The sequence below is a fragment of the Camelus bactrianus genome, chromosome 5, assembly GCF_048773025.1.
Source record: "Camelus bactrianus isolate YW-2024 breed Bactrian camel chromosome 5, ASM4877302v1, whole genome shotgun sequence".
In the NCBI taxonomy this organism is placed as follows: domain Eukaryota; kingdom Metazoa; phylum Chordata; class Mammalia; order Artiodactyla; family Camelidae; genus Camelus; species Camelus bactrianus.
In genome coordinates, this window is record NC_133543.1 from 96899293 (window position 1) to 96911522 (window position 12230).

Consider the following 12230-nt stretch of genomic DNA (forward strand, 5'->3'; position numbering starts at 1 on the left):
CACAATTCAGTTCATTTAAAATAGATCCCTAGTTCCTGGTAAACAGTGGATCAATATATGGACTTTCAGACTGAGACTTGAAAATGGGGGAAGAGCAGAAGATAGGGGAGAAGTCCCACCATCTAAGTTCCAGATTGCTTTAAATCATCAAAAAACTACTATCCTACTAATGGACAACAGTTCCATCCTATAAAATGAAGAATTAAATATTTAATATTTATAAACAAATACAGACGACATCTGGGAAGATACTCGTTTCAGACTGAGACATAGTATATAAGCTATGGAAAAAAATCATCAGTCATTTCTCATGAAGCAAATTATATTCTACTGATGATTTTTTTTCAGTTTTAATAGTGAAATCAGTAAGTAAATCGGGTAGAGACAAACGACTTCTCCAAATTATTACAGCTTAATATTGGTTGAACAGCAGGTCCCCGAATTACCTTAGGAAGTGCAGAAACCTACTACCAAAGAAATATTTTAGACTAAAGTCAAACTACAGTGAAATGAGATGCTGCCTAGTAAAGAACAACAAAAAAGTAGGCATAAGTGAATGTAAATGAAGGCTCTGAATTATTGGAGAGTTCTACAAGAGTTTATCTTTCCAATTAGTGAAAAAAAAAATCCTCCCTTAGCAGGGATTACTCAGCCAATCCTTTGTTCACAGGGGGAGCAGAGAGAAAGGGAAAAAAGAAAGACAAAAAAAAAAAAAAAGAAGAAGAAAAAAAGCTCATTCCAAGCCCAAATTACCAAGCTACAAATTAGTGAAATTCAAATTAAGTCATTCATTTAACATTTGATTTGCACCAATCACGTGAGGCACACTGTGCTGAACACTGGATGCTGCCCTCAAGATGTGTCAGTCTAAAGAGAGACAAAGACACTGCTGTGACAGGATATGAAAGCACTAAATTTAAGGGGAATCTCAACTAGTTCAGAAAAGTTTAAGATGAAGAGCCCTGCGGGCAGGAGGCTAGACTGCTTGTGTACAGCATGTAAGTCCACGTGCATGAAGACAGTGGCCCCGGGAGGAGGAGAGAAGGCTGCAGAGAACAACAGGGCGCTAGATCACCTGACTTCACATACAGCTTAAAACAGTCAACCACAGTGAATTCAGTTTATAACTCAGATTATAAACCTTGGGTAAACTGGGTTCAAAATCTGGCCCAAAACAGAACAAAAGCTCTGAAGAGCTAAAATTTTCTCAGAGGTCCTCATAAAAACATTGCCAAGAAAATCCAAAGGCCAACAGGTGTACTAACTCCAGATACTTTAAACAATATTTTAAACAATCCCGACAGAACTAGAGAACAAGTGGAAAAGTAGAGATTAAAGTGGCGAGAGTCCTTTTCTTATGACTTAACAGGCAACAAGTCATACCTTTTCCTTATGTTCCTACTGTACCCCCTGGCCAAGAGATAACATTGATTACCTCAGAGAAGCACTGAAAAAAGCAGCATCAAAAGAAGCACAACTTTTCTACTGACCTGAGTTAGAGTAGGCCAAAGGCAAACTAAAGTCATTCACCCTCATCACTGGTTTTTGGCACATTTTGTAGAGAACAAACTACATATAAAAGAAGCAAACTACTTATTAAGAAGGGGGGGAGTCCCATATGGCTGTGAACAGCTAGCAGCACAAGACCAACTGACCAACCTGGAAAATCTGACATAAGACTGAAACAAAGAGATTTCTAACTTTAACCTAAGATTCTGAATCAGTTAATAAAAGCATGTGAAGTAATATATTGTATCATCTATCAGAGGTCGATGATTTTCTGAAAATGGGCCCCAAAATAGCAACTGGGAGAAACGGGAACTGGAGACATGAAAGAACACAAACAAAACCTGTGTTTCCTTGAGGGCAGGTGTTGTAACTCAAAGTGAAAATTAAGTACGTCTCTTCCCCTTACCCATTAAACCCAATAACTGGTGCCAACATTTTTAGAAGCTAATTAGGCAATATTACAGCCATTACAACAGGCCTCCCTTTTGATCCATTAATCCTACCACTGGGAAATTAAGCCAGCTCTAAAAAATAACCCAAATCTGCATAAAGATGTTCATTAGAGATTTATCTGGCAGACTAGAACTCTGAAAACAATCAAACATCCAACTTTTGGCAGTAACTCTGTGCAGATAATGCAGCAACAGAGGAAAAGGTAGAAGATACCTGTGTCACCCAAAAAAAAGCATGATTAAAACTTAGCCAAAAAAAAAAAAAAAAAAAAATTAAACACCGAGGAAGAATTCACAAAAATAATACTAGCTATATCAGAATAAATTTCTTTACTCAATATTCCAGTGAAAATTTGAGTAACTTTTAAAGACTTACAAAATTAAGGATTTGGAGGAGAGCTGAACACAGATAATGAACCAATTATAAACTGGAGAAACCCAAATTATTACCTGGCACTAGCACAGGAGCCCGTGGTCTTTTGGCGTGTGCTCCGCCTCAAACTGGGGAGCTCAGCAGGTGGGGATTCGCTGCGCTTCTTGGTAGATTTTCTTAAACCTGTATGTGTGAAATGCAGAAGTTAAATTTTAAAAACAGCAGTTATCTTAAGTTAAAAAAGACAACATTCTTCAAGTCGTCCTTCTGGTCAAAAGTCCACAGAACCTTCCCATGGCCTCTCCAGCAGTCTGTAGCTTTGCCTCCATAGTTTGCTTTTACTGCACTTACCCATACTGGGGAAGTTCATGCAGTGCCTGGCATTCCTGTTCAGGATAAATATTCTCGATCTGACCTATCCTTGCCTCAAGCAATCTTAAACCATGAATGACAGTCCCTCTTCTCTCAAACCATCCTCTTTAAAAGTTCCTATCACATCTCCACTCCTCCACTACTTTTCTCCACTAACTGAAGCAAAGAGATTTTTTGTATATACTATATATTTCAGGACTTGACTGTATTTCATTTAGCACTTTATTGCAATATCTCTGCACTGTTTCATTTCACCAACTTTATATGAGGCTCATCAGTAAGGCCATGAAAGAACAAAATCTTTTCTTTCACCATCCCATCAGCAAGGAATATACATTTGAACTGAAGGTTATTAGAATGTCCAATTTACAGAATACTGCATAAGTAAGGGGAAAAAGTCAATCAAGCACATTTACATGTTATTCTGGAAGCTAATACCTCTTTAGGAAAACAGATTCTAAAAAGGTATAGCAACTAAGTAAAGTTAATTGCTATTTTATGAACAATGGGGAAGCCATCAGAGTGCTAGTCTAGGCACATGGTGGCATACGGGGTGGTGTCATCTAAACAAAGACCCCCCCCCCCAAGCAGTGAAAGGTCTCCAAGGTCAACAGGGCATATTTCCATTAGAACCTGGGTGTCATCTTATATAGATGTCCAACTTTCTCGGAGACCAATCGTACAATAACCATTCTCCAGATCACCTGCTTCTTCTCAAATTTGAAATTTTTTCCATTTCACAAGTATAAAGATAAGACATTCCTTACTCTTGATTTTGTTAAAAATACCACTAACGGGTCTGGGAAAGAGGTGGTAAAAAAGATTCTAGACATCTTCTTGACTTTTTAGACTCTTTATTTAAATTCAGTTCATTCAACTTGTGACTACACTTAAACTATACACAATAAAACTTGCTAAGTAAAAAGTAAGCTATTAAAAACACTAAACACAAAACAGGAACTACAAGGACTAAAACCTATGTTCAGACAGGTATTACCATTTAGAAATTTAAACCAGATCTTTCAGGTCTTTTCCACCTCTGCACTTTTGTGAAAGACTATCTACACTTTTGAAACTGGCATAAAAGATCAAACAGTGAAACTTCAGTGGGAAGAGAAAATTGGCCTAAGGGTTTCTTAAATTTCAATTTTACTTTAAGGTTGATTTTTCTTACGTCATATCACAAAAATTGTTTGATGTGATCACAAAGCTATGTCTGACATCCAATACTACTTAACTTTGCCTGGCTCAATACACACCCCAGCCACCTGAATAATGAACTTGGCATGTAGACAGATTATGAAGCTGGCCTAATATATTCAGCTAATACTATCACTAGTATTTTAAAAATTCAGAAATGTTTAAGTATTTCAGAAAATATTAAATTACACTTATCTTTCTACCTGAATTATGTGACTAAGTTGGAATGGACTAAAAAATGTACAACTTAGAAGAAAAAACCAACAGTGCACATTACATTAAAACTGCAAAAAATAAGGTACTTTCACTTATAAACCACATTTAAAATCTTTGTATTATTGTCACTAACATTACTTAGTTCATGTAATACTTAAGTGTCTTTATACATTCCATGAAATAGCAACAGACACTAGCACAAATTTTCACGTCTATTCAGAGACATTCAAAGTAAAACATTCAACTTAATGGACTGTGGGTTACTGCTATAGTGCTAATTTGTAGAAGTGACTTCTGGATACTTTCACTACTTTTTGATGCTTTTTGATACTTTCGCTACTCATGCCCTATTTTAGACTTTAGTGTTTAACTCTCTTTCAAATAACTTCATTCAAATATAATTTCTAGGGAGGAGGGTAGAGCTCAGAGCATGTGCTCAGCGTGCATGAGGTCCCAGGTTCAAACCCCAGTACCTCCATTAAAATAAGTAAGTAAATAAATAAACCGAATTGCCTTCTGCCCCCCAAACAAAGCAAAACAAAACAAAAAAATAACTTGTATAAGATACAATGTACTCATTTTAAGTGAATGGGGGTAAGTTTGACAAATGTATTCACCTACAAAACCAACACCATAATCAAGATATAAAAAAGTTCCTTCAGGGCCCTTGCAGTTAATCCCCTCCCCCATATTCAAGCCCCTGGCAATCACTGATCTTTTCTGTTGCTACTGCCTATTTTAGAATTTCATATAAATGGGATCATACAGTGCTTTGGGGATGAATTCATGTTGTTGCACATAGTGGTCCATTTCTTTTTACTGCAAAGTGGTATTCCTTTGTGGGGATGTGCCACAATCTCTATATCCATTCTTGGTGTTAAACTTTAAAAGAACTGTACTTTTCAGAGAAGTAGGGCAGAGAAAAGCCAAAATAAGAATGGATAGAAAAATATTTATAACTGATGCCATAATCATGCCATAATGTAAAATGACTGTTGGGCTCAGCCAAGCCTGAAGCTAGCCAATTTCTTGGCTTCACCAGTCATGTGAGCTGATTTTCATTTAATTTTGACTGAATATTCATCACATATAACCCCAAATCTTACAAGTCATTACTGTATTAAAGTTTTTAGTCTAGAGTAGGTGTCAACAAACTGTGGCCTATGAACCAAATTCTGCTGAGTAGCTACCTGCTTTTGTATAGCCCACTAGCTAACAATGGTTTTTACATTTTTAGAGTTGTAACAAAAGAATATGTTACGTAGTCAGGAAAGCCTAAAATATTTACTATCTGGCCCTTTACAGAAGTATTTTTACTGATCTGAACTTCGAAGCGAAAAAAGAACAGAACAAGGACTTGTCTAAAGTTTAGGGGGGAAAAAAATCAGTGCTCCTTCCCCACCCTTAACCAAAAACCTCTCCAAAATAAAATAAAAACAAAACAAAAATCTGTTTTAAAAGGAAAAAGAAGACCTGGGCTGAACAATATCTTAGTAATAAAAAAGTTTCAGTACTGATTTTTCTAGAATATTAGGTATCTTGATCTTCTTAACATAGTTTTTGTCATATTCCCACAGAGAGTAAATAAATACATCTCCACTATAAAATGGAGCACGGACAAACTGTTATGAATTAGGTACACAAACCAATTTTAAACAAAGGTAGATATCCAGAAAAATCGCTGCAACTCATTTACATTTATAGGTATCAAAAGATGACTACATTCATCTTTAAAACACAAATTCCCAATTTGTTTATATTTTTAAAAGAGCCTTCAAATCATTACATTAAGTATCCATTTATGTTATCAACTCTGTTTCAATGGATTTTCAGAACCACTCCTTTGCCCTTCATAAAAAAAGCACCAAATAACATGATTATTACCACATAAGAAGAGTTCAATTTAGAATCATGTAATAGGACTGTTTTGCTACTGAAAAAAATTGGACCCAATAAAGAGAATTAATTAATGATGGGTATTATTTTTCCACAACTAACTTAATTCCTTCAGCCAGCACAGAATCACGAGAACCTGGTATAACTTGACATTGTTGTATGTCTACTTTCAAGTTTATATGTCTTTATCAATGGCTATTTTGCTAAAATAAATTCACAAAATAAAAAAGTAACCTATCATATAAAAAGGGATCATTGCTGTTTATTTTAAAATCCTTCTGCAACAATAAAAGATATGTCTGCAGATGACTGTGAGCTAAACTCCAAATGGAATTTTCTTTGCCAAGTTTTTATTTCCAAGTCAATGCACAGCAATTTTGTGTGCTGGTTTGGCAATGTGAGTTAAAAACATTAGAAATGTGGAAAGATACCCATCTAACCATTATAATGAGAAAGAGCTAGGGAAGAGCTAAGTGTCCAATAACAGGAAATGGTAAAAAAAAAAAAAAAAAAAAAATCAGTATGGTAATAAAAACTGCGGGAACACAGTGTTAGTTAATGAAGATGTGAATAAACTGGCATTTTTACAATGCTAGTGGTAATATAAATTCATGTATTTCTAGGACCAATTTAAAATATACATCAATATTTAAAAGGAAGATAACCAGTGACCTAACAAGAAAATAATGAATTACAAAGCTACAGCCAACTAAAAAATGTAGAAAAACAATGTAAATGCCTCTTAGTTAGGAATGGGCTAAAAGGCACATCCATGTACAGTAAAAATGATATAATTTATATATTTCTTAAGGAAGTCAGTTAATAATTACTTCAGCAGATAAAGCACTATGATTTCTTCATATCTAAAATGTGGATACTGCCTCATTGTCATCATGAAGATGAAATTTAATGTATGTCAAATGTCTAGTATGGAGCTTATCTTGTAACAGGCACCCAAAATGCAACGCCCATTGTCATGTAGAGTGAACTCCTACTTTTGAAAAAATATGTGCACATATGTAGAAAACTGTCTGCCTTCTGGGTAAAGACAAAGAGAGTGAACACACACGCATTCCCCTTTTGTCCTCCAGTGAAACTCCACTAAAATAGCATTAAAAGAATCTGAGCCATAAATTCACAAGGATGGAAAGAATAATATTACAACACAACACAATCTTAGAAGGTGGAAAAGCAGAAAGTCAAGCATTAAATGCACTGGAAAGCCCAGAAGACTGAAGGCAGAAAGCTCAGATAAACTACTAATTAGACTGACACTCAGAATCCCACAAAGGCTCAGGAACTGATGGTACCGGGTACCTCGGGGACAACGTTAGGGTTAAAACTGAGTGTTGGTTCACGGGCTGTTTGTGAAGCAGTCGGATCCCCAGATCCCTACCCCCACGTGCACAGCTGGGTAAATGTCCCTCTCCCGAGGCAGCCAAACACTAGACCTTTATTCTTCAGAAAGTACAAAATAAAGAAATTCTCAATGTACACAATTGCGAATCGGTGTGCCACACCACAAACGGGAGGGGAAGTGACAGGTACACACAGACAAGGTGGGCGGCACGCCTCTCTCCTCCGGCTCCCTCCCACCGCGTCCCCACGACTCCGGCAGTGAGGCTTTCACCTCCAGGCAGGAGTCTGACAGTCTGCCCTGTGGAGCTTTACCAGCCAAAGAAAAAGATCTAAAAATGATGAGAGAGGAGGTTTCATAATGAACAGCCCAACCAGTGCAATACATAGTTGATCTCAGCCAAACCTCATCTACGTGCTCTGAGCTTAGGCAGACTTCTGGTCCCCCTATCCCTGAGTATGAGGAGACAACCAGGACTATCTGAATCAGAGGAAAGTTCCTAGTATGAAAGTCAAAACCAAACCAAACCCATCCCCCCCACTACTTAAGAGGACTCTGCAAGAAAAGAAAACTCACTGTTAATGGGGGAGGAGGGAATGAAGGAAGGCAGGAAGGCATCTACAGTAATTTTTTAAAAAGGATGATGTTCATAGCAGGACTATTTACCATAGCCAAGACATGGAAGCAATCCAAGTGCCCTTAATAAATGATTGAATTAAAAGATGTGGGTAGGGGAGTGGGTGCATACATACACACAAACACACATATATACAACAGATTATTACTCAGCCCTAAAAATATAATGAACTATTGTCATTTGCAGTAAAGTGGATGGACCTAGAGAATATTATGCTTAGTGAAATAAATCAAAGACAAATACAATATGGTATCACTTATACATGGAATCTAAAAAATAGTACAAATAAATTTATATGCAAAACAGAAACAAGCTTACAGACATAGAAAACAAACTTGTGGTTACCAAAGGGGAGGAGAGGAGGGACAAATCAGGGGTACAGTATTAACAATTATAAACTACTACACATAAAATAGATAAGCAACAAAGATTTGCTGTATAGTAAAGGGAATTACATCCAATATCTTACAGTAACCTGTAATGTAATAAAATCTGCAAAAATACTGAATCACTATGCTGTACACCTGAAACTAACACAATAATGTAAATCAACTGTACCTCAATGAAAGAAAGAGAAAAAGAGCAAAAAGAAAAAAGAAAAGAAAAAAAGAAAAGAGAAAGACAGAAGGTGGGCTAGGAAACCTTAAAAAAAAAAAAAGAGAACAAAATAATTTCTTGAAAATAAAAACAAGATAGCAAATATGAAAAAAAAAAAAAAAGCAAATATAAAGGTTAGAAGCTGTTGCAGAAATCTGCCAGAAAGTAGAACAAAAAAGGAAACCAAGACCAGAAGGTAAGACCAGAACCTCCCAAAAGGACAATTAACTCAAAATCAGAGATCCAGAAAGAGAAAAGAAACAAAGATAAGGAAACCAGCTGTCCTGGTCTGCATGAGACTGGTAGTTCTAAGGCTTGGGGAATGCCCCAGACCCAAGGGAAAGCAGGACTGCTGGTCACCCTAACAAGAAATGAACAAACACATATAGATATGGCTGTATCATGACATTTCTAAATAATGGAGACAAAGATCTGCAAGTTTCCAGAAAAAATGGGTTACATATACAACAGATCAAGAATGAGAATGCTTGCAGTGTTAAAAGCTAAATAACATAATTCTTTAAAATTCTGATTGATAATAATTTCCTACACAGAACTCTGTATTCAAACAATCTGTCAAAAAAGTATCAAGGTGGTATTCAAAATCCAAAATAATAATAAAATAAAATAAAATAAAAACTTAAAAAAAAATCTCCTAAGTACTTTTTCTTACAAAGCAAGTGGAAGTTGAGGGTAGGGGAGAATACATGTGTCGGTGGGGAGGGCTATGTGCGAACTCTGTATTTTCTGCTCAGTTCTGCTGTAAACCTGAAACTGCTCTAAAAAAATAAAGTCTATTAAAAAAATAATTAAAAATAAAAACAAAATAAAAAAACAAACAAAAAGAAAGCAAGTGGAAGACATGTTCCACCAAAATGAAACAGCAAACCAAGAAAGAAGATGTGGGACCTAGAAGCAGAAGACTAAACAGAAGAGAACACTGAAGAAACACTGTAGCTAAAAGCAATGTAACCAGCATAAAAGGACAACCATCCAGAGACCTCATTTCTTCAGGAAAATGAAACAAATTCACATAATCAGCTTGAGAAACAATTTAGACAATTAGTAAAGAGTTTGGAGTTGAGTGATAACGGTCATAGAAAACAATTATTAAAGTCAGGAAAAATATATGTAAGAAAAGTTCCCACAGACTCAGTGTTAACAGCATTTACATACCCATATAAAACATGGAACAGTGAAATGAGAAAATGGGAAGTATGTACAGTATGTGTTTGATGGGTGAAGAGGTAGAGTAAATCTCCCATAAAGAGCAGGCAATAGTGCTCAAAATAGAAAAACTCAACAGACACATAAGCACGTAATTTATAGAGTCAATGAAATAAATACCAAGATGATCAGCTGGGGAAGAGCAACGTAGCAGGAAGACTGCTATTTTTTAGTAATAAATCTTACACAACTTGACATTAAACTGCAGAAGTGCTGATTAATGTGAGGGAAAAAAATTAGCAGGATACATACAGAAATTTGAAAGTGGCAGTCTTTACGGATGGGGTTAAGCAACTTTTTTTCCTTTTCTGAACATTTTGATATTTCCTGGACTTTTCATTTTTAATAACAACACTTTAAAATCAGAAGCATCAAATTTTACAGAAAACAGAGGCATGAATATGAAAGAGCAATTTTCACTTAACTTTTATGTAAGTTTAGTAACATGTCATTTACCTAAATTAATTCTTATTCTGACCTGGTATACAAAACTACATATGGTTGTCTAAAATTCAGTGTAAAAACAAACCAAGGCCTTAAAGAGGCCAATAGTATTTGTTTCCACTTAATATTCCCTTTGTTAATTTGGCAACTCATTTTTTTAACTTAATGTATTTTTTAAGCCTCAAAAATGTTAAAAATTATTGTTGACAAATTGCTATTGGTAATACGTGGTTACATACCAGAACTATTAAAGTTAAAAAGTAACAAATTATTTTAACAGCTGCCTTATAATATAGAAAACTCTTAACACACAATTCTTTTTCCTTTAAGCTCCTTACCCAATACCTCACCAGGCTAAAAGATAATTGAATTTTTTAAAACTCGGCATGCATGGCTCTATAAGAAACCAATAGTTTACTTTTAAATTCTTCTGTCCTGCTTCTCTTGTTCTCTTTTCCGCCCTCCCTGCTAGAGGCACAAAGCAGCATGTCTCAGACTGATGGAGAGTCCTAATCTTAGCAGAATTACCTTTCCAGAATTCGGCATCTGCCTGGTTCTTGTCTAGTTCTAATAATGGCTACAGGCTGCATGCAAGTCATAGAAGAGTATGAAACTCAAGCTGGAAATAAGCTGGTAACTACTGTTGACTATGTTATTAATAATGAGCACATGATGTCCACTTTAAATAATGGAGAGGAAACTAGATCTACAGACATATCAGACTAGAAATATGATACCTTTAAAATTTTCTATAAATGAATTCCATAATTAATCCCAGATTTTGATCACAAACTGTGTCTTATATGACTATGCCAACCATCACCTTCTACCATTAATAAGACAGTACATACTTCAAAATAGTCAAATTATTTCAAAATTAGCTTGAAGAGAAGGCAGATTAGCAAAATATATTCTGAAGCCAAACTAATTATAAAAATGTTTTAAATATTACATCAAAATACCAATAAAATATTTTTTAAAATCATCTGTATCATTACATTGCCCCACTGGTTTTATATTTATGCTACATAAATTTATAAGAATGTCTGTTTACTAAGGTTAAACAACACACAGCAAGAATAAATTCCCTGAAGCAGATTAAAAATTGTCATATAACACTGTCCTTTCTGGGGTATTCTCAAGACTTCTACCAACTGACACAAGGTGACCTCTGTCCCAGAGCTATTTTGATCAGTTACAGCTGGCAAGCCACAAGGCTCCAGGAAGCCCATCACAAAAGTACCTGTTTCTCTAGTTCTCCTGCCAACCTTAGTTCCTCACCAGAAACTTGTTCCACAGTTGCCGAAGCAGCACACCAGGAAAGGTCTTCCTGCTTACATATCCTGACTAAATATACCATTTCCCAGAGTGTGTACTACAGACCACTGCTATCTCCCAAGGTAACAGGTGGTCAAACAGACTTACAAAATATTGGGTGTTAAGCAGAAGTTACTATAAGAATTCTCACAGCTTTCAATACGTTAAAGCATATTCTGAATTTCCTTGAGTAATAACTGACCACAGAGAAATAGGTTTTCACAAAGCATCATGTAAGTACCGTTATTCCTACAATTTGGAAATCCTTTACCATGAAGCTTTCCTGACCAATCATATCTTAGAATGAGTCTATAACTGAAGAAACATATCACTTTCTAATTAACAGGTTCAATGATTCCTAAAAGTTGAAGAAAACAAATCATCTATCCAATTTGCAATGCTTTCTATACCACAAAGTGGTCTACTCCATTTTTTAGTTAATTTACAGACTTCCTTCCCCTGAAATGTACTCAACAGAAATCTACTTTTTGCAGGGGAAGTAGATAGCTCAAGTGGTAGAGAGCATGCTTAACATGCATGAGGTCCTGGGTTCAATCCCCAGTACTTCCTCTAAGAATAAATAAACAAGTAAATCTAATTACCTCCCTCCACAAAAAAAAAGAAAAAAGAAAA

At 35.7% G+C, this 12230-nt stretch overlaps 1 protein-coding gene across 17 annotated transcripts in view; it reads right to left on the bottom strand.

Moving 5' to 3' along the window:
* Positions 1-12230, bottom strand: part of TRIP12 (thyroid hormone receptor interactor 12) — a 132737-nt gene that overhangs the window by 63250 nt on the left and 57257 nt on the right. For all 17 annotated transcript variants that reach the window (XM_045517427.2, XM_074364446.1, XM_074364448.1 and 14 more), the window contains one exon: positions 2412-2517. In XM_045517427.2, coding sequence (XP_045373383.1) covers positions 2412-2517 — 106 coding nt within the window. The remainder of the gene's footprint in view (positions 1-2411; positions 2518-12230) is intronic.